Source organism: Pyxicephalus adspersus, chromosome 2 (genome assembly GCF_032062135.1).
Source record: "Pyxicephalus adspersus chromosome 2, UCB_Pads_2.0, whole genome shotgun sequence".
Taxonomy (NCBI): Eukaryota; Metazoa; Chordata; class Amphibia; order Anura; family Pyxicephalidae; genus Pyxicephalus; species Pyxicephalus adspersus.
Window position 1 is genome coordinate 159255574 of NC_092859.1, and position 22964 is coordinate 159278537.

A 22964-nucleotide genomic window follows, 5' to 3' on the forward strand; every position below is an offset into this window, starting at 1 on the left:
CACAACATACGCCATTACCACAGCTAACCTCTCACAGTCCCTGGCCTTTTTTACTGCCCAAATTCTCTGTGACAGTCCCCGTGCATTCTTGGCCTGTTTTATAACCCCTGTGTCTTCTATGACAGTCCCTGTGTATTTCTGGCCTCTCTCAGTGTCCTTCAATCCTCCCTCACAGCCCATGCACATTACTTTCCTAGGCGAAGTACTTCGCTGAATCTTTCTGACCCCTCCCGCTTCCCATCCCACCTCTTTCGCGCCCTCGAGCCACGTGACTTATTGAAGCGAAGCTCCAAATTTACAATGGGCGTGATCTTACTTAGTTGTAAGATTTTTTTTTTTTTAATCTCTATCTGGCCAATCATCGCCTACTTTGTCTCTAAGGTAGAAGGGACGCTGCGGTTGCTGCCGAGTTGTGAAGGTGCCCCGCCCTCCTGGTGACGTCACGTTGGACTCTGGTGATGGTTTGAGGCGACTTGGCTTCATTCAGCGGGCAGAGCTCGGCCTGCTCGTTACTCTGAGGGGGCGGGGTGTCGCCTCATCTGCCGGCTGCTCCATGGAGCTACGAAGTGCTGGGCTTACTATGGAGGCGAGGGACGGGGTGTCCGCCCTTCCCGGCGAGGGGGAGGACTACGAGAGCTTACCAGAAGGAGTCTCTCCGCTCACCCACATGACGGCCGGGGCCGTGGCCGGGATCCTGGAGCACACAGTCATGTATCCGGTGGACTCTGTCAAGGTGAGAGCCGTGGAGGGGGCGGGGCCTGCTGACAGGTGTCATGGCGCTGTGCATAGTCCGGGCATGGCATGGCTGTACTATGGGCAGGAGTATGGATCTGGCATGGCTACAGCTGTGGCATGGATCTGGTATGGGGTAGGGATCTGCTATGGGTACAGCTGTGGCATGCATCTGGTATGGGGCATGCATCTGGTATAGCTAGGGATCTAGTATAGCTAGGGATCTGGTATGGGCATGCTTTGTATTTGGCACTACAGAAGTTTAAAAAAATTGCATTATGCAACAGACTGAAAAATGTTTATATAAAAAGTATCATGAGAAAATAGAGGGCATGGACTAATACTAATTATCTCACCAGCAACACTCCTGTTGGCATGCAAGCTGGGGGCCACACACCTCATTGGAAACCCATACCCACAGCAGGGGCTACATACCCATAGCCTACACAGGAACTATATAGCCCATACCGGAGGGGCCACCCATACTATACACACAGCCGGTACTACATACCCCAGGGGCCACCCATGCCATGTCCAAGGGCTACATACCCATAGCCTACACAGGAGCTACATAGCCCATACCGGAGGGGCCACCCATGCCATGCCTCAGTCCTTCCTGCAGTAGTTAATGTAATGATACACTGACATGACTTTACAAGGCTTGTGGGTCGCTCTTCACATATGATTGGTAGTATATGCTTAAATATATATAGTAAATTGTTATTAAACAGGATTTATATTGCACCAACATATTACACAGCGCTGTACTATTGTAGAGGTTATAAATGACAGACAGTGACACTGGAGGAGGAGAGGACCCTGCCCTGAAGAGCTTACAATCTCTGGACTGAACTATGAGAAAATGAGTTACAGCCAGTCTTGGGGTACAATCAGGGCACATGTAGGGCAATGTACAGCCAGTCTTGGGGTACAATCAGGGCACATGTAGGGCAATGTACAGCCAGTCTTGGGGTACAATCAGGGCACATGTAGGGCAATGCACAGCCAGTCTTGGGGTACAATCAGGGCACATGTAGGGCAATGCACAGCCAGTCTTGGGGTACAATCACACTGTCATTTGATTTTTCTTCTCTGGCGCTGATAATGGGTCACCAGTACAAACTGGGTGAATCTTGCTGTTGGGGGTGAATACTTTCATACCATCTCTACTTTTTATATCTTTAGCCTCTCCATGATCAGACTTTTGTATCTCAGCCGGGTTATTTAATGTGACGGCTGATTTAGCCGAGAGGCCTTTAATTATGTCTTATGCAATGCCGCCGCGGTGAAGTGTCTGGACTCGTTGGGTTGAACTGGATTTGTTCGGCTTATTTAGATGAATCTCATTTTTATTGTCGGAGGTGTTAATGAACCTGGCATAGGGTTGCTTCTGGGTTCTTGAAGATCTCCTGCTCTTGTTGCCCCCCCTGGTAGTGCTGCATCTCCCAGACACATGTACCAGTCATTGTGTGAATGTGCGAAGGAGTGAATCTGACGTTGTATCTGTAATTGAGCCCTGTCACAAGCTGGACACATGATGCTGGGCTGATACTTCAATGGTGTACAGATCTTCATTATATTACCACCGTGATCACTTAGAAGCTGAAAAAGTACCCTGGCAGTGACCCCATCTGCACCACAAGGGTTCAATGCCCCAATTGTCCATAGAAGAGAAGGGATAAGGGGAAATGCTGACTTCATTCCTCATTCTCGCAGGCTTCCTTCTCTTTGTAAGTCACTGATTGGCTGCAGCTCTCTGGGGTCGTGCAGGAACAGCACTCCTGTATTGTACATGAGGAGTACCCCATTAGCACCCCCGCCAGTGATTCACCTACCCCTCAGACAAAATGTGCAGGGCTGGGGGGACCCCACTACTAGGGTACATGGAGACCCCAGTGTATCTATAAAACCGCTTTATATTGCTATCATGCGGAGCGTATTATTAGTGCCAGTCTGGCTGTGTTTAGATTGGCAGAGGCTGGCACTCAAATCTTAGCCAGGACACCTTCTGCATGGAGTATGTATGCTCTCCCCATTAATGCTTGGGAATTGGGGTTTACACATTGCAAACACCTAATAATGCTCATTGACTTCACCCCAAAAAATTGGGGTTAGACTATAAAAATTTAAATTGTAAGCTCTGAGGGATGCCTTGTCACATGACTATTGGCTCTGTACAACGCTATTGATTTTGTTGGTACTATGTCAATAAATAACTCTGGAAAGTTTCTTTAATGCAAGTTGTTACAGCATGAAATCATTGACTTAAAATACGGGTCACACGCATGTGTGTGTTTGCTGTGCATGCAGTGCTCCCCCTGTGCTGTGCATGCAGTGCTCCCCCTGTGCTGTGCATGCAGTGCTCCCCCTGTGCTGTGCATGCAGTGCTCCCCCTGTGCTGTGCATTCGAGTGCTGTGCTCCCCCTGTTGTGCTGTGCTCCCCCTGTTGTGCTGCATGTTCTGGTGTGCTCCCCTGTGCTGTGCATGCAGTGCTCCCCCTGTGCTGTGCATGCAGTGCTCCCCCTGTGCTGTACATGCAGTGCTCGTGCTGTGCTCCCCCTGTAGTGCTGTGCATGCTGCGCTCCCCCTGTTGTGCTGTGCTCCCCCTGTTGTGCTGTGCTCCCCATGCTGTGCTCCCTCTGTGCTGCATGTTCTGGTGTGCTGTACAGTTGCATGTTCCCCCTGTGCTATCTTTAGAGCCGGGTGTGCAGGTCAGGGTCATAGTTGGCAGCTTTGTGTTTTCTCTCTTTTTTCCTGTTGACCTTCGTCCTTAGCTGTCCTTTTTCTTTTTCAACCTTTCAGATATTACCCAGCGTGCATTGCTTAGCAGTCACTGAGGGTCATCTCATTATCTCTGTGATTTCTCACCTTCCTGATATCTCCGCAGACATAAAATCTGCGCTGTGTTCTGTGAGATATTTTTGCCATTCTCTTATTTTGTAAATGCTTAGAGTTTGTATTTCTTCCCATCCATTTCTGAGGTTCACACTGCTCTGTCACACAGCAATCATAGTGATGGGTACTTGGTGAACATTTAATAATGTCCTGACAATATAGGAATTCACGCTGCTTGCATTGTTCAGTATGGGGACACACTTATTTAGGGGTCACTGCAGGTGTGAGCAGCCCTGACCCGTTCCTGTCGCCATAGCTTGTGACTGTACAGTAAAAGGAGAAGCAGAAGACTTCATTGTCACACTTTTCTCTCCTCCATTCGGCTTGCTCCTTGTTAGCACTACAATACAGCTGACTGGCTACTTGTGCTGCTTGTAGCTCTTCCAGTCTGAGCTTTGTTGTACAGGAGGCTGGTCTTGGTACCTCTATATCGGCCTCTATATTCCCCCAGCAGCTCCGTCTTCCTGTGCAGCCATGTGCTGGGACATACGTGACTAATATGTACAGAAATCTTGTAAAATGTTGCAGGGTCATGGAGGATAAATGCTGATAGGTGCAGCGGGCACCACGCCCTGTGACCCTCCCCACAGATATTGCCATATGGACGACCTGGCCCTGAAATTATGCTGGTGAAGGAGTTTAAAATGCCACCTAAGCAGATGAGACGGCAAATTCCTGCAACAAACCAATAGCAATAATCCCAACGTCAAGTTCCTGGCCTGAGGCTTCTCTCTGGGGTGAAGGGGTGGGGGGTATTCTGGCTGTGCCATAGGGCAAATTTGCACTGGTGCCCCGGGAAGATGATGCCCAATGCAATGATGAACCGAAGGCATTTGTGCACATTTCTGTGGAGGGCTGTTTAGTGTGTGTGTGTGTGTGTGTGGGGGGGGTCACTTTGTCATTGCACCCAATGGGCTGATTCATCAAAGCCCCCCAAGACTGGAGAATGATAGGCTATCATGGGAGATCCTGTGGGATCCAGCAAACCTGGAATGGATCTAGTTAAGGAATCCAAATAAGTACCAATTTATGATTTTTAGGAAATCCATTCCAGGTTTCATGTATCCCCCAGGTTCTCCCATGATAGTCTATCTTCTCCAGTCTTGGAGAGCTGGAACACATCGGGCTCATTGTTTTTTTGTTGTTTTTGTGTCTTTTTGTTTGTTTGTGTTATTTCCACAACCACACATTCCTGGTCTGTCATATGCAAATCTATGATCACACCTCTCATCTCCATTGAATGAAATGATAAATACAAGGAGAGCAAACATTGTTACTTTGTATCACTGCACCAGTGGTGTAAAAGAATACAATGTGTGAGCATTCACCAATCACAGCTGGAGATGCCCCCCTCCCAGTGCCCAATTTATTCACTGCACCCATTGAAAATCCAGTCTGCTGTTCCCTATAATTAACTTGCACAAGCGATTGGTGCACAAGGCTGCAGTTCAAGTCCATGGGGGTTGCTGAAGCCTTAAGGTGATTTCTAGAATCTGAGGAATTCATTTGAAGAGGGGCTTCCCCACCCCCCCTAAACAGAAAGGGTTACATGCACAGTACACGGATCATTGGACCCAGCAGTGTGAGGGGTGAAGTTGGTGCCCATGGCCGCACCACAGAGCAGCTTATGGCGGAGGCTGCAGGGGCATTGGCTGCATAGAGAAGGAATCTCCAGGGAATAAGGAAAATAATCATTCCCCATTCATTGAACCCCTGTAAGGGCAATGTTGTCCTGCTGCAAGCTTAAAATCCATTGGACCAAATGGTCCCGTTCATTATCCCTTATGTGATTGTTGTTAGGAGGCTGCTGCATGTTTGTGAGATGCAGCATCCAAGGTGCAGTTACTGTCCCTGCCGTCCCCATACACTGGAATTGGTGCCATGTGAATGTTTTTGGAAATCTGCAAGCAGTTTTAATTTACAGGAAAATAAAAGTGAAAGGCACTTTGCAAACGTCTGAGAAGTCTCAGTTACCATCTGTCATGCAAAAGCAATGGTGCCTAGCAATGGGGAGGGATCTTCCAATGGAGGCACCGGGTCTAACGTTAAATATTGGGGTGTCATTACCTATACCTCACTGGCTGTCATATGTCTGGGATGGGAAATACGGGGACATAACCCAGGACAAAGGACTGACTGGTTCTCATTCGGAGTATTTTTGGTTTAGATTGGAGTTTTGTACCTGTAGCTGTGTACCCGCTAGGACCTGTTAGGATAGAGTTTGGCTTCATTGCTCCTCGGTAGACATTTTATACGTAAGCAAGCGTTTCTAATCTGCTCAGTGGTGCTTTTTCTTGCTTGATTTGTTTTGCATTCCGATATATCCGCTCCGGAGGAACAGAAAGTGATCAGCCCTAAGCTTGCTACGGTTTCTTCAATTTTCAATACTTACAACTTGTTTGATATAATTATTAACCATCAGTCAAGGAAACCGGAGTACCTGGAAGAAACCAGGACATGGGGAGAACCTGCAAACTCCATGCAGATAATGTCCTGGCCGAGACTCCAACCTGGGACCCAGTGCTGCAAAGACCAAAGTGCTAACCACTGAGCCACCATGCTGCCTTATTTTTGTTTCAGTGCTGAGAAGGTTTATCCCAAATTCAGGACAGCTTCCAAATTTTGAGAAATCAATGGATTTTGGATGTTTTCCTGACTCCTTGGGGTTCTTTTGATCTTATGTTTGATATTGATTACTTTTGGTGGAATTCTGAAATAATCTGTTTATGGGCAGTTTAATATTATTGATTGAATAGATCCTATAGGCTGCTTTGAGTTTGAGGCATGACGTTTCTTATACCCAAGAGGTAGGCGTATTGGCGCTCTTCATCCCACAGCCTGGAGGTAGGTGGGCACCTGGCTGATGATTGGTAACATACTGGCAATCATATAGCTTATAGCAGCAAGTCTACTTTTGTGTTTCACTGACATGCAACAAATTCTCTGTACAACCTCCAGTAGGGGTAAGAAAGGGCACGGGCCCAGGCCTGGCTGGTGAGGCGGGGGCAGAAAATCTCTTTCGGAGAGGTTGCCAAGCTGAAGTATTCCTGATGTCACCTACTTGCCCCTTCTGTGCAGGGTACCATGCTCCTGAGGGATGGGGAGATTGCTAATGTGAGCGGGAACCCATTTAGTGAGGGGAATCGGGTTTTGTGTGATGGCAAATGTCATGAATGCCGGGCGTGTGGTGTGCTATGGTAGTGGCTTCACATTTTACACTGACATTTAAATCGTCTTCATTAATCCTTTTATCTAATGGTGCAACCTGGTGATCTTTGACCAATCTTTGACCAGAACACCAATCTGGGCTCTGGTACCCCTAATGTTCCTGCTGCTCCCTCTCCTCAAGCTGCAGATTTTTTCTGTATTCTTTGTTTTCCCAAATTTGTTTAGGGTGGGTGAGCAAAAGCTGTAGACGGTGGCAGCCTCAATATTGTGACCCAACTTTTCAGTAATGACCCAGCCAGGTGGTTACAGAAAAGTGCTGGGTGGTGCGCCCAACTGAAAGGGGCCGGGAAGAGCACTGTCCAACCTTAGTGGGTTCCTGGAGTCCCCACCGGGCACCAGACACAATGTCCAATCCTCTATGTACCAATCATCATGTGAATTCACAGCACGCGGTCACCAGAGTTTCATATTTCCGTACAATATGTTTATTTGGCATCTTGGCTCCCTGAAGTGCATTCCTCCTATTTGTAGTAGGAAAATATTTCAAAATCCCCAAATTTCCATCTGCAGAAATGTAAGCTCCCCGTGTTTTGAAACCTAGAGGATTTCCCAGATTACAGCCTGGATTTCTTTACAAAGCAGCGAGCGTGTTTAAAATAAATTCCCTTTGGCTTCCACCTTTCTCAGCAGTTCGATGTATTTGCAGCGAGTTCATAAAACTCGGAGTTTATGGTGGAGATAAACGGCTTAGCGGCGCTCTCAAGGCTGCACTTTGTTTTCATAAGTCCTTCAATATCGCTGTGATCTCCCTAAATGCCGATTTAATTCCCCACCCAATCTTTCTGGCTGAACACTCCATGTAAAAAAAGGAAAAATGCCTTGTCATAGCTGTTGTGTAATAATATCGGATGCGACAGGTTGCTGCTACTGCCGGCCCCGGGAAACTTCTACACCTCTGCAAGAATGTCCCATACATGCCCAGCAGGTCTGTAGTTTACCCCAGGCATTGTTTTTAAGCTGTAGGTGGGTGGCAGCCCCGGTGTGACCCAACTCTTCAGCAACCACCCAAAAACAGCCGGTTGGTTACTGCAAAGTGCCGGGTGGTGCGCCCAACTAACGGGGTCTGGGGAGAATACTGCCATTGAACACGTTTGTGTTCCTGATTCCTCACCGCCAGCTGTGGAAGGAGTTCAACCTGTAAATCCTAATAAGGAATAAAAGCCATGGCACACCATGTAACCCCTGCCATGGCTGGTGTGTTGTATGCATGCTAAGTGCTTTGATATGACACCACATGAATCTTTAACGTGAATTTCTTGTACAGATTTGGTGTAATATTTGCACACGCCACAACAAATCTTCCATAGAAATGATATATAATGAGCGTGTGTTTGCCAAACGGTCACATGACTGCAGGTGTTGTAGCTGGGTTGCGCACGCTATTGAATGCTGTGCTTTATTTTCAGGTGTTTTCCTTCTTTTTGGTTCAAGCTGTAATGACACGCAGACATGAAAGCCCAATTAGGGCCAAAGAACGAGGTCAGATGGGTTCAATGTGACCGAGGCTGTGAAGCAAAAATTCCACAAGTACAAATAGATTCACATCTCAGCACCACACATGTAATTATAGTGCTGACATATTACACAGCGATGTACAAAGTCCATAGTCACGTCACTGTCCCTCTAAGGAGCTCACAACTAAATGACCCTACCATTGTCATTACATGGCACCGTAAGTACCAAGCATTGGTGCTCCAATTCACCTTGGCAGGTGACCTGCGGTGCATTGCATGGTACCGTGTTTTAAGTCTTGTGAATGCAAACAAAAAATTGCCTGCACTTGTGCGCGGTTATGTAATCAGAATTCATATAGGCTGCCTCGCCACACTATGCAAACCTGTCCCCAGCCTAAAGGTGGCTCTTTGCTGCAGTACCTTTTTCTGCCACTAGTCTGATGACCACCAATCATTCACTCACTGCCCCACCAGCCTGTAACTGGACAGTGAAAAATGAAGCAGAAGATTAATAGGCTCATTTATTCTGATCTCTCTGCCTATCAGAATTCTTGTCAACATGTGATCCGCTCCTCGTGCTGCTTCCTTCTGTTTCTCTCCTGCTCTGCTGTAAAGGCACGGTTAGAGGTTGATACCAGGTCATATTTATGCATTTGCACTTTGCATTTAGCAAGAACGTTTAATGATAGATTATTGAGCTGCTGGTGTCCTATGGTCAGCTTTAGTTTTTAGCAATAGATCTAAATAGGGAAGGAGCTGCTGCAATCTAATCAGTTTGTTGATGGGCCGTTTTCACAGTTATTCATACAGGATACATTACATAACAGAGCAATGTGCATGCTGCATCCGTACTTCTGCTTACATATAGAAAAGTCTCTGCTTGGACAGCAGCATTATATCTGTCCTTGGCCATGCAAATCCCTGACACCCCGGACACATGATAAATCTCTGTGTATTGGAACATATCAGCGGATAACCTCCGGGTGACCACGTTTTATCCTAAATACCATTAGTTGTATTGTTCTGTATTCCGAATCTCAATGTAAAGAGATTCTATAAAGTATTGCATGGGATGGGATTGTGTGTAATAGTTATTATCATTAAACAGTATTTGTATAACGCCAACATATTATGCAGCGCTGTACATTGAATAAGCATTGCAAATGACAGACAGATACACACACAGGAGGATAGGACCCTGCCCTGAAGAGCTTACAATCTAGGAGGTGGGAGAAGCAGCACACAATAGGAGGGGGATAAAGAATGGTGGGGAGTAGAGATATAGTAAGACCGGACCTTGCATGTCGCCCTCTTCCCATTTCCTGTTTTCAGAGCAATTTACACATCTCCATGAGGAACAGAATATCACACGGGGCACCATGGAAGCTGAGCTCCTTTGGGTTTTGTGTCCCTGGAGGAAGAGAAACGGCCGCAGTCACCTTAGATGCACCTGGCATCCGCATGGAGTTTGTTGTGGAGCTTCGGTTTCCTGGCTCTGCTTCTGCGAGTTCTTCAGCTTCCATTGTCTACCATCCATGAGCTTATTTACCAATAATCTCCCAACAACTTCCATTGCCCTGGACTTCATGTTGTTGTTTCTTTTTTAATTGCATATCTATATAAACTCGGTGCTGTCATTTATAGCAGACATGCAGTGAGGTGTTAAGGTGCCTTGAAGTAAATTCAGACATTTGTTGCATTGACCAACGCTCTTGTTTTGGTACCAAATCGTATATTCTGGGTCTCAGCACGTGTGAAGTATTCTTTTAGGGGCAAATGTGGAAAGAAGTTGGGCAAGTAGAGAGGGTCCTTCCCTTCTTATGGTGGGGCAAGTAGAGAGGGTCCCTCCCTTCTTAAGGCGGGGCAAGTGGAGAGGGTCCCTCCCTTCTTATGGCGGGGCAAGTGGAGAGGGTCCCTCCCTTCTTATGGCGGGGCAAGTGGTGTGGAGGGCTCCTATTTATCTTTGTGCTAAATTTAAAGGATTTGGCAGAAACCTCCCTCTGACTTTTCTTTTTATTGTTCCTGCTCCTATTTAGAGCAGTGATAGGCGGCTTCCCAGAGACGTTTCTGATATTTTCACATGGGATTTCTTTAAGCAAACAATTCTTTACCCCATGCAATGACTGGAAATAGGAATTAGGGTGCCAGTATGGGCGCAGGACGTCTCTGGATTCCCCCTGCTTATTAGGACTAATTCATATGACTTCCCTGTTTAGGTTCCTCTGCATAACGCTGTATAGTCAGGAGGAGAACGTTGTCCTGTATGAGCTGCATTAGGTTCATGGTACAATCTTACCAACGTTTCCTCCCTCGATCCCTTCACTGATGCAGATTTGTAATAATTCTGTGATCTTTGCAAGCTGTTATATTAGAAGCAGATCTATGGCATTATGTGACCTTACAGAAACCCTCAGTAAAATAAACATTATAAAGCCAGGCCGGGAACTTCCAATTCAGGCGATTTATTGCTTCTCTGAGATAACATTGCAAATATTTATTACATCAACAGGTCACAAGGCTGCAATTTATGTTTTCCATGGGTGGCCGCCAGTGTCTGTTGGCATTTTTTACCTTCCTGTTTGAATTGAAATGATGACAGCAATGCCAGCATTGTAAAATGGGAAATGGATGCAAAGCTCCCTTAATTCTGAAATAATTTACTAATTTGCTATTTGTTCCTTTTTGTTTCAGACCAGAATGCAGAGTTTGCAACCGGACCCCAAAGCTCAGTACAGAGGAGTCATGGAGGCTCTGAAGAGGATGATCCGGACGGAGGGATTAATGACCCCGCTGAGAGGAATTAATGTGACCATGCTAGGAGCTGGACCAGCACACGCGCTCTATTTTGCTTGCTATGAGAAGATGAAAACCACTGTAGGTTCCATGATCAACCACGTCGGGAACAGTCACTTGGCTAATGGTAATTCCTTCACAGTGATCAATCCAGACATTTTTTAAGATGGGTGGGGAGAAGCTGTCGGTGGGTTGCAGCCACTGAATTGTGACCCAACCTTCAGTAACCATCAAAAAACGGTTGGTCACTGAAAAGCGCTTGGTGGTGCGCCCAGCTAAAAGGCACTGGGGAGATCCCTGCTTTATAAAATGTTGTTGTAAGGATGGAATGGTTAGAGCTGCTGACCTGTCCTGATTTTAGTTTATATCCCCATCAGACGCTAATCCTCTACTGGCACAATAATTAATAATCTCCAATTATGTGTTTGGATATGGATGGAATATTGGAGGAGACCTGTACAAGCAACATTCTGCAAACATACGAGCAAACATGGGGGAACCCTTAAAATACCTTTCAGATCTTCAGGAACCCCAGCTATAATTACTATAATCTCCACAGCTCACAATTCATTAGTGTGGTGGTCAGTGGGAAGAATTCCTCTTACATTGCTGGCCAGTGGGAAGAATGTCACCCTTGCAGATACCCTAAAAGATAATTGGTGTCGCACTGGCCTGAGAGCTGCAAACTGCTTGTTGCTCCTAGAACCCCCAGCAATCTCTGGAAGAAGAACCAATCGCTGACCCAACATCAGTTGTGATTTTTTAGCATGCTTATAATGAATCTCTTGTATTCTGTTGTCTGGTTCTCACTGCAGACATTCAGAACTGTCATTAAATCTTTGTTTGCTTGCAGGGGTGGCAGGAAGTTTGGCAACGGTGCTGCATGATGCCGTCATGAACCCGGCTGAAGGTACTTCCTTATTCATTCTTTTATTTTCCTGGTCTTCCATTAGTGCTGCTGACTGTTGTGAAAGCCTAGCTCCAGGTTCAGCAAAACTCTTCTCTTGTTGTGGGGATAACCCTGCACTGCAAGGGTTTAATGTTCATGTAGATAGGGGAAATTTATACTTATTTCCTTTGCTACCCAGCAGCAGTTTCCCCATCAGTTGCATCCCTGTGCTGCAGCTACTATTAGTCTGCAGCTGCAGGTATTGACGCCACCCCACATCAGCTACTGGTGTCACCGCCGGTATAGCCCTGCACTGTAAGGGGAGGAAGGCAAGTGCTCACCTATAGCCCTGTAATGGTTGGCACAGGGGGAACAAGGGATATAAGGTAAGTACAGTCGTGTTTGCTTTCCCCTGGCCAAAAACATACAGGGCAATCCCCACTGCTAGGAAAGTTTCTGAACCTGGTTTTTAGCTTTTAATTAATAAAAAAAACCTTTTTTACAATCAATCCGGTTTGTTATTTTAGCAGTACCTGACAAGGCTGAGATAATGTCCTCTGAGTGCAGCCTGCCCTTTTCAGCCAAAAACATCACCCCGACCCCATGCAGACATAAATGTATTGGGGTCTCCTATATTCCTTATTGGCTGTTTAAAGTGATTTTTTACTATTTACATTGATGGAGAATAAAATACCCAGACAAAATAAGTAAAAGGGGATTTTTCCCCCTAAGGTAATGGCGACTACTCTAATCAGTGTAAAACTAGATTTGTAATTGGTGCCCAGGTAAGGTAAGGTGTGCAATCAACGTACAGGAAAATTTCACAGCACAGGTTAGCAAAACCTTACAAAATTCTATTCTAGTTTACCCCTACACATGGAAGTGAGTGTTTTCATGCTTTGCACATGTACATGCAGTGTGAACCTACCTCCCTGAATCAAAGGGCCCTCAACAGTTTTTCATCATGTTGTGGTCTGCTAAGGATTCCAATGTATGTGCATGATTGCTTTATACTAGGGGAGCCTAGTTGCAAAGTGCGGTCATACAGATTACAGGGCCTTGCTAAATGGTGTGATGTTTCTACTAGTGGGAAGTTTTTTTTCCCAAATAGTCAATTTAAGTTATATTTGCCTTATGAATGCCTTATTATATATAAGCCCTGGCTGCCCCTATCCATCTGTTCCAGGCATACCAGTTATTGTGCCCCTAACTCACACCATGGTTCCTTCTGCTGATCTGTACGTCTGAGTGGTGGAATGAACCATAACCGAATAGAGGAGGGGGGTAAATTCTGACTCGCTAACTAACCAGGAGGACTTGTCCAGTGTTATGCTCTGCTCTTTCATTTCTCTTTTTGCTTTGTCTAATTTCATCGTCTTTGATTTTTCTCCGTTCACAGTGGTCAAGCAACGAATGCAGATGTACAATTCCCCGTACAGGAGCATGCTGCATTGCATTCAATCTGTAAGCAGAACAGAGGGAATCAGTGCTTTCTACCGCAGCTACAGCACCCAGCTGTTTATGAACATTCCTTTCCAAGCCATTCATTTCATCACCTATGAGTTCACCCAGGAGCAGCTGAACCCACAGCGCCAATATAATCCAGGATCTCACATTATTTCCGGTGCCATTGCCGGAGCGGTAGCGGCCGCCGCCACCACACCACTGGACGTGTGTAAAACCTTACTGAACACCCAAGAAAACACTGCCCTCAGTTCAGTTAATATCAGCGGTCACCTTTCTGGCATGGCCAATACCATAAGGACGGTCTATCAAATTGGAGGCCTGGGAGGCTACTTCAAGGGAGTGCAAGCCAGAATCATCTATCAGATGCCTTCTACAGCCATTGCCTGGTCTGTCTATGAATTCTTCAAATACTTTCTGAGCAGACGCAATCAATGAGAAGCTGCTGAATCTCACAGCAGTGGCACCTTCTCTTCTTTAGGGCGCCGTTCCTCCTGCGGGTCACCCAGAACAATAAAGTGGCACCTTGTGATCCCTCATGAGGAGTCCGCCATGTTTGGAACCTACCAAAGACCAAAAGCAATGGGGAAATTATTAACTTATTTTTAATTAGATGATTCTATTAATATTTAATGGTTGCTTCATGGAAGGCGACTTTTCCTACTACATCAAGTCCAATATATTTTTAGTTTTTAAAGTATAACTTTATCTGCTTGTAATGAAATCACATTCTGATATGAAGGTGCAGAAATGAAAATGCTTTTTATACAGAAATGAAGGTTTGAAGTGTGACGGGCAAAGCCTGGTAAAGCTTTGCTTCTGGTGTGACAATAGAGAAAGCTGGAAAAGCCGGCCTTCCCCTCATACACAAGTTTGGCTTTGGGTGAAAGTGCAGGAGGATTACTTGGTAAGAATCTTGGTTTGTGTATGACTTGGTGATAGAGATTTAATAGAAGGCTGCAATATGTGCACCCAGCTGCTATAAGGTTAGACGTGCAGTTGCCTGCACCTAATTGCTTCCAATCCATATTCACCCAGGAGCGGTGAGGAGGAAATACGGACAAGTGAGGAGCCGCTGTAATGCTTTAGTAAGCATTTGAAATGCATTTGGGGTTCTTTTTCCAAAGGCTCACGGGCCATACACTATCCTTGCAATGTGGCTGGAAAGTAATACCCCATCATGGCAATTCTGCATCTGACCACCCTCAGACGCTGCATGTGCCATCTAAGTACCTGAACCCAACCACACACCAGCCATAAATAGATATTTAGACCCTTCTGGTGTGTCTGTTTCATTCAGGCGTCTGTAGTAACCACACTTTGGCTTTGCTATGCTTCTTTACATTAATTAACATCATTTTCCTTTATTGATCAGGAAAAGGTTTTCATATGAAGTCGGTATTGTTGGCTGAAGTGCAACGCCTGAGTATTGGTGATACCAGTGCAGGTCAATGGGAGGAAACCTAAAGATTCCTCTGTTACCCCGCTGTTATCCTCAGATTATCTCCGAGATATATGGCCGCTGTGTCACTACGGGAAACTATTCAATAATGCTATTGAAAGTTTCCTTTACCACTGCAATCTGCTGCTGCACCTTCATTTATCTTTGTATCATAAAAACCATTATATAAATGCATAGAGAATTACAGTGACAACACCAATATTTACAATGGTGAATAACTGCTGTATTCATCCTAAAGTGAATACAGCCCCAATGGGCAGAATCAAAATTTGCTATAAGGGCAGGAGGCAAATTGGGAATCTTGGAGGGTGGTTCTGCCCTAGTGGGGTCCCAGGTGCAGTAGGACTTGCCCCTAATTCTTTAACAGAATATAATTATTGCTGTAGCGGCCCCATTTCCACTCGGCATTGCCATGGCTTTATCAGTCACCAGCTGCACCCCCTATGAAATGACCGGCAGGTATTAATCTTTGACTAAGTGCCCTATTCCCCCGGCTTGGTGCAGGAGCATTGAGGTTGTATCCGAGGCCCCTGGACTGTCACCACCTTAGGCCCCTGCATAGGTTGCCTTGTGGTTGATGAGGTTTTGCTTTAAAGCACATTGGAAACAAAAAGCTAAATGTAATGAGCAGAGCTGACCGGCTCAGCACTTTCCCGGGATTGAAGAGCGGTCTGTTATGGAAGCCTGATTGCTATGGCAGTGCTCAGCCCAGAAATGTTTTTAAGCTGGGTGTGAGAAAGCCTACTGACTGTATTCCTTCCTGGGATAGGGGGGCAGATTTCAGCTAAATTTTTCCCCTTTATCCATTGCCTTTCTGAGCAAACCCCAACTCCGTATGTAATGACTGAAAATCTATTTTTATAGAGTTTTTCCCTAGTCACTGTTCTATCATATATCGGTGTGCAACCCAGAAATGTTTTTGGGTTGGAAGAAGCTGTAGGCAGGTGGCAGACCCGGTATTGTGCCCAACTCTTCAGTATCCACCCAAAAACAGCCGGGTGGTTACTGAAAAGTGCAGGGTGGTGCGCCCAGCTAAAAGGCTCGGGGAGATCACTGTATATACAGGCTTGGGTAGGCCTCTAATGTCTGGGTGGGGTGAATAGAGCTTTGCTGTCACACTTTATAACTTCATAACTGAAAATAAGAGTCTTCTACATTCATTGCACCATTATCTAGTCATACAGGAGTCGCTCTTTAATCTCTAGAATAGATCTAGAGGTTTTATTTTGCAGTAGCAAAACCATAATCTGATTTCCTATATGCACTTTTAGTGTCATATATATATATATACACAGCATATCTGTATGCAGTCTTCAGGGGAAGGGAGGGGGCGTGTCTGATTTTGCTCCGCCTTTTGATTGTGTCCCCGCCCCTGCAGTTCTCTTCTAGTTCTTTATATGGAACAGTGCAGATTAAATGCTGCTTGGGTGGGCAAAGAATCAGATGACCGCACTCCTCCCTGCACTACAAAAATTCTATTTCCATTAAAGTTTTCTGCAGAGGAACAACCACAGGGGCTTCACAAAGTGGAGCTGGACATTAACGCTCAGAGCCCAGCAATGCTGGATGGTAGTTTTGCTGTAGCAGCATATAGAGAAATAATTCTAGAGAGGTTGTCTCTATTTATTTATGGTATTATCACTGCTATACCAGACCACAGGACTACGCACAAACGTAACAAATGTCTATTTTACAGAATATATGAATATTGTAATGTTTTATGTACTCAGATATATATTAGAGTGAATGTAAATAGTTTTCTGCCATATTTTTCTATGGATGAAGCAGACAGGGTATTTCAGCTTTTATTGCAATCATGAAGAGACTTTATATTTAGAGAAAGTCTCATTTCTGCCTTAAAGTGCGGTCAGCATTGTGAACAATTCACCCGGCTTACCTCTGTGTGCTGCGATGATATATTGTGCTGTATGTACATCAGCTTTGGACTTTGATTTTATTCCTAAATGCAAATTTTAGGCCAATTCTGCAAAGATTTTATATTTTATACCAAATATTCTTATCGGGATGTTGATATTCCGTTTGCTATGTAAAGTGAAAATTTACCTGACCTGATTCTAACACTGATGGGGACTTGGGGGTTCTGGAGCCACCCTGGATTTTAGGGTTGGGTTACCCAGGTTTATATAAAGTGCCAACCCTTCTTGAGACCCAAAGATAAACCACTCTACTTCCCATTATCGCCCCCCAGAGGCGCACAGCTGTAACCTCCTCCCAGAGTTCTGCACCCTTATAACAGTCGTGAGCATTGGTTGCCTTGTATTCAGCGTGGATTGTAAATTCAACAACTTGGCACCCTGCAAATTCCACAGCTTTTAATGCCAATTGAAGTTCTAGCATTTGACAGGATGGGGTATTTGCACCAGGCAGTGTGGCATAGCAAGGGTGAGGATTCGGGGAATCGTACAGAGAAGCCAGGAATATTCGGAGAGTCTGAATCTGTTCACCGTTTGGGCCCATAATGCAGGGATCAGTTTGAGGACAACCAATACACTTGATACGTTTATGAGTGGTGGGGTTCCCTTTATTGTCCAATGACCCAACCCTACATTTTTGGGTAGAGTGAACTGAAATTGACACACAAGTCTTTTTGTGAATGCAACTTCTGCCCCATTTCCGTGAAGGTGCTGAGAAGGTCCAGGAATGGCAGATCATTTGTCTAAAGCAATCTCCAATATAGCCGCTCCATGCAGGGTATAATGCCGGGTTTTAGTATAGGGACTGGACACTGCCTCCTGCTTGGCATTGCTGCTTCTAGAAATTATTGTTATTAATAAACATTATTTATATAGCGCCAACATATTACACAGTGCTGTACAATAAATAGAGGTTGTCAATGACAGACTGATACAGACAGTGACATAGGAGGTGGAGGAGACGACCCTGCCCCCAAGAGCTTACAATTTAGAAATGTCTTCCTGGACTTCTCCAGCCTAGGGGGCGCTGTTGTTGGATCATGATTTCCTGAGACTTGGTGGAGGTAGATAATTGTGTTCTATACATGACGCCTCTGAATGAATACAAATCCTCCGTTAGTAACAACCCTGCCTGGAAGTTACCCCTCAATAAAATTCAGTGCCAGGAGTTGCCCAACTTTGCTGGTTGTGTTGCCATTTTTTTTAGATTTGTTAGGGTCTCTTAGAATGAGCTGTTCTTTTCCTATTAGCACTGTGAGCTCACCTTTATTAAGAAACAGGATATATATAGCGCCAACATATTATGCAGCACTGTACAATAAATAGGGGCCATGCATCATTTTCATTTTTTGCCTTATAAAGGGAGTTCAGTGTCTCCTCCCCTGATGACCAGTGGGACGGGATTTGTGTTGCACAGTTCCAATTCATTATAAAACATAAACTATTTTGTTATTTTCTTTATGTTTGTGTGAATTATTGATAATTATTTTGTGTGATGCTGCTGCCACCTGCTGGTGAAGTTATAAAACACAATCCAAGACCAACTGTGAGCGGAGAGAAGTAAATATTGGATTTAAAGAATATTCCAAACCAAATGACACTTTGATAATAAATATGCTTCTTGGATCGCCATTTTTTGTGTCTGTGTCCTCTTTTCTTGGTTAATGTTTCATCACGGGTCATGGCCTGCTATTTTTTGGTGAAATATTTCCTGTTCCTTTTTCCTGATGTGGCTTTGCTATTGCACAAGATAGAGGGAGGTTATTAATTGGGGGCAAAGAGAAAGATTCGTGTAAGAACAGATCTGGTGGCTCAATGCTTTCTACAAATGGGGTTGATTTACCAAAGGAGTTCGGGATGTTCACTTAACAAGGAAAATTATAACTCTGCAAGGGATGATTCGCTTGGTGAATGTGGGGAAATTTTTACAATATCCAATCACATGCAAGGATATCTTTAAAAAAAAAAATTCCTTGCACATGATTGGGTAGCTGAAGCTAAATGAACAACTTGAACTTCTTTACTAAATCGACCCCAATGTGCCAAATGCACAACATGGAAAATAAGCGATGCTTTGTGCCATGCCAACGGCATCATTAAAAAAAGAATTCCCAAAGTGCATCGGGGATCTCAAATGAAATAAACTGTAAAGAAAAAATAAAATGACTTCATATGTAACGCTGAAATTGTAAGATTTTAGCATGATGCTGTTTTGGGGTTGCACAAGCTCCTGGTCAACCCCAGCAAGACATTACCACCCCTCCCCCTTCCAGCAATGTTCAGGGATTTTGCAATTAACTTGAAATTTGGTAACGGCTGTGCAGAACTAAGAATTATTTTTAAGGTTGGTGGGAAGAAGACGTAGGCGGGTGGCAGCCTCTGTATTATTATTATTATTATTACAAAGTATTTGTATAGCGCAGCCATATTAGGTAGCGCTGTACAAGGTCCATAGTCATGTGACTAGCTGTCCCTCAAAGGAGCTCACAATCTAATGTCCGTACAATGGCCATATGTCATTATCACAGTCTAAGGGTAATGTAGGGAGAAGCTAATTAACCTCAGTGCATGTTTTTGGAATGTGGGAGGAAAGCGGAGTACCCAGAGGAAACCCACACAGACACCGGGAGAACCTGCAAAGTCCATTTAGACAGTGTCCTGGTGGAGAATTGAACCTAGGACCCAGCGCTGCAAAGGCCGGAGTGCTAAACGCTGAGATACCGTGCTGACCAAACTCTTTAGAAAAAAAAACGGGTGGTGCACCCAGCTAATAGGGGTCGGAGAGAACTTTGTATGGGAAACATTGCATGCTTTGCTGCCTGCTGTTTGTATCCTTCCTGGGATAGGGGGCAGATTTCAGCTAAATTTTGCCCCTTTAACAATTTTCTGTCAAAATGAACCCTAACTCTAAATATGTAATGACTGGAAATATTTTAAGGGTCCCTACTCACCGTCTTATCATATATCAGTGTTAAACCCAGAAATGTTTTTAGGCTGGATGGGAGGAAGCTGTAGGCCGGTGGCAGCCCTGCATTGGGACCCAACTCATCAATAAATAGCCGGGTGGTAAGTGAAATGTGCCGGGTGGTTCGCCCAGCTAAAAGGGTCTGGGGAGAGCACTGTATATAGAGGCCTGGGTGGGGTGAATAGAGCTTTGTGGTCACACTTCTATCCCAATAAATCCTTCATACCTGAAAATAAGAGTTTTCTACCTTCATTGCACCTTTATCTAGTCATATAGGAGTCGCTCTTTAATCTCTAGAACAGATCCAGAGAAAAAAAGGCCGGGAGATCACTGAACTCTTTTTTCATCAAAATCTCTTACATTCACCCGTCTCTTGTCACAGAAGTATTTTAGGGTAAGTGAGTTCAGTTCTGAATTATTTAAACTTTCCGCCGCCCCCATGTCTGCAGCATGTCCCATTCACATCTCATACAGGTAGACATGAATCTGATGATGACAATCATTTACAAACCTTGCAGTGCTTTTATGGAGACCGAATCTGGTGATTGGCTTCTCTAGAACAAACTACATGCAGCTGGATGGGGTCCCTAGTTGGATATTACCCAGTACTGCCCCTCCCCCCACAATACCCAGCATTGGGTCTGTAAATCTGTACCCCCAGAGCCCTTATACCCCCAGGGTCTCTCCTGTACCCCGCTTGGTGATGGGTGCTTTGTCTTGGGGTCTCCGGCTCACATTAACAAATTAAGCTTTGATGCAGCAAGTTCTGTTTAAACAAAAGCAAGAACGCTGCACCCAATATCTCTGCTGACGTGTTTTGTCCCCAACTGAAGCTGAATTATACAAAACATTCATTTGGTGGTAAAATTCATTAAAAGTGAATGCTGCATGCATGGATTGTCATTGCTTTTACCTGAATATAATTTTATGCAGAAATTTAAACCAGCAGCCTGTGTCTGCAAATATATATTTGTAGGATTGAATTGAGGGTATAAATATTCACTCACATAGTTATTTGTTTATCACTCTGTGCAGGCTTAGATGGGTGAATGTACCTTATTAGTATTTAATAGACATGGGCAGATGTATTACATCATATGTATTGTATTCACATTGAATTATATTTGTATCCATTGTGAATGAGAAGGAACACAGCGCCACCTGGTGGATAAATTGAGAATCACACCCACCATTAAATTAAAGTATATTAACATTTATTAGGAAAAATGAAGGGAACACAACATAAAACAAAGTCAGTTAAACTTCATGGATATGAATCTGTCCAGTTAGGAAGTGAAAGTGACTGGTAATTGATTTCACATACTTTGATGCAAATGAAAGCAACCAAAAGGTGGACTGGGTGGCAACAATCAAACCCCAAGAGGGAAAGGTTTACCATGGGCCATTTCTTTCTCTTTTTTTCAGTCTTGAATTTTGTTATTACCTTTGTCACACTGTTGGTGCCTGCAGACTTTGAAGGTTGCACAGGTAGTTGGGAACCTTCAGGATGGCGCATTTATACGTCCTGTTGCAAGCATGTTGCAGTCTCTCCCTGAACAGTACTTAATAGCATTATTATTATTACACAGTATTTATATAGCGCCGACATATTACACAGCGCTGTACAAAGTCCATAGTCATGTGACTAGCTGTCCCTCAAAGGAGCTCCCAATCTAATGTCCCTACCATAGTTATATGTCATTATCACAGTCTAAGAGCAATTTTAAGGGGAAGCCAATTACTAAAAGTTCATGTTTTTAGGATGTGGGAGGAAACCCACACAGACACCGGGAGAACCTGCAAACTCCATGCAGATAGAGAAATACCAGGAGTTTGGCCTTTACACAGGGAGAGCTGTACAGGGGCAACAAGCCAGCAGAAACACCAGGGGGAGCTCTGCCAAAGCCCTGCAAGATGACCCCCATAGGCTGCTTGTGTGCATGTTTCCTACCAAAGTGTCACAGAGATTATGGGGGTGACATGTGGGCCAATTATCCTATAAGTTGGAGTTGTGCCCACAGCCTGGCACCATGCACCTCGATTGGCATTTACCGGAGAACCTCAGAACTGGACCTTATGCTAGCCCAATGGGTTCTGAACTCCTCCCAGTGCAGGACAAGACCTCTTAGGGCCAGTATGTGTATAAAGGTCCGGGATGAGGCATTGATGCCATTATTTGGCCCCCATTTTCTCCAGGACCTCCGAGACATTATATGTTGGCACAGACTGTCCAGGAGCTCACTGATACCCTGATCCAGGTTTGCGGGGACCCCCTCTGTCATCTCATTAGACGCTTCCCCACACATTGTCAGGGGTGCATAGAGACCCATGGGGGGCCACAACCTACTGGGCCACATTATGAGTTGTGATGACATTTTGCAAGTTCCATTATTCAGATTTGTATTTAGATTTTTATTCAGATTTTTCATCCAGCCCTGGGTGGGTTTTATGGTTTCCAGCTTCCCCCCACAACCATATGTACGAGTGTCCCCGGGGTGCTACACCAGCCAATGCTAATGGGGGATAGGAATATGAAAGTGAACTAAAACTCGATATCCCACCTATTGCCAGAAGACAATGAATGCCATGGCAGCTCCATCCTCATGGTGGCCCCCGGTCGTCCAGAGCAATATGGCTCCCGCTATAGAGCATGAAGAGGCCAAGCAACATGCCAGGAATCATTTCTGTGATGATGAGCAGGGAGGAATGTGAGAATGGGGCTGGAGGTAAGTATTTTGGTAGGTGGGGGAACATTTCTAGTAATTTCCTGGTCTCTCTGGAATCTCAGAGGAGCAATCATAACAAAACAGATAGCAGCCTTCCCGCCATTTCATGTCACCCTACATATCCCACATGGGCCACACATACACTGCAAGGCAAGCATGGCCGGCCGGTAACAAAACAATAACAAGGTAACATGCTGCTACATTTGGGACATTGGAGATTCAAAATAAAATCTCAGTGACAAGTCTTGTTTACATGTCATGGGGTTGTTTGCACGCTGAATGCTCGCCATTTGTCGGGAATGTGAGAAGCTGCTGTTCTCATTATCATGTTTTTAGGGTCATGGCTTATGTTCTATGTGCTGCCACCAGGCGGCGCTCTCCTCCTACATGGAGAATATAAAGCAGGAGGGAAAGAAATTAAC

At 44.9% G+C, this 22964-nt stretch overlaps 1 protein-coding gene across 1 annotated transcript; it reads left to right on the plus strand.

Annotated features, from left to right (window-relative positions):
* Positions 1 to 427: 427 nt before the first annotated feature.
* SLC25A37 (solute carrier family 25 member 37) lies at positions 428 to 18483 on the plus strand. The gene is made up of 4 exons (XM_072402897.1): positions 428 to 733; positions 11001 to 11229; positions 11956 to 12012; positions 13391 to 18483. The coding sequence occupies exons 1-4, from the start codon at positions 554 to 556 to the stop codon at positions 13891 to 13893; spliced, it is 969 nt and encodes a 322-aa protein (XP_072258998.1). The 5' UTR covers positions 428 to 553; the 3' UTR covers positions 13894 to 18483.
* The last annotated feature ends 4481 nt before the right edge of the window (positions 18484 to 22964 follow it).

What these genes read in the sequence shown, in the direction of transcription:
- SLC25A37 (XM_072402897.1), top strand. Translation starts at nt 554, where the DNA reads ATGGAGCTACGAAGTGCTGGGCTTACTATGGAGGCGAGGGACGGGGTG. An exon ending in GAACAGTCACTTGGCTAATG is followed by an intron (nt 11,230 to 11,955) that starts GTAATTCCTTCA and finishes GTTTGCTTGCAG; the next exon opens with GGGTGGCAGGAAGTTTGGCA. An exon ending in CGTCATGAACCCGGCTGAAG is followed by an intron (nt 12,013 to 13,390) that starts GTACTTCCTTAT and finishes CTCCGTTCACAG; the next exon opens with TGGTCAAGCAACGAATGCAG.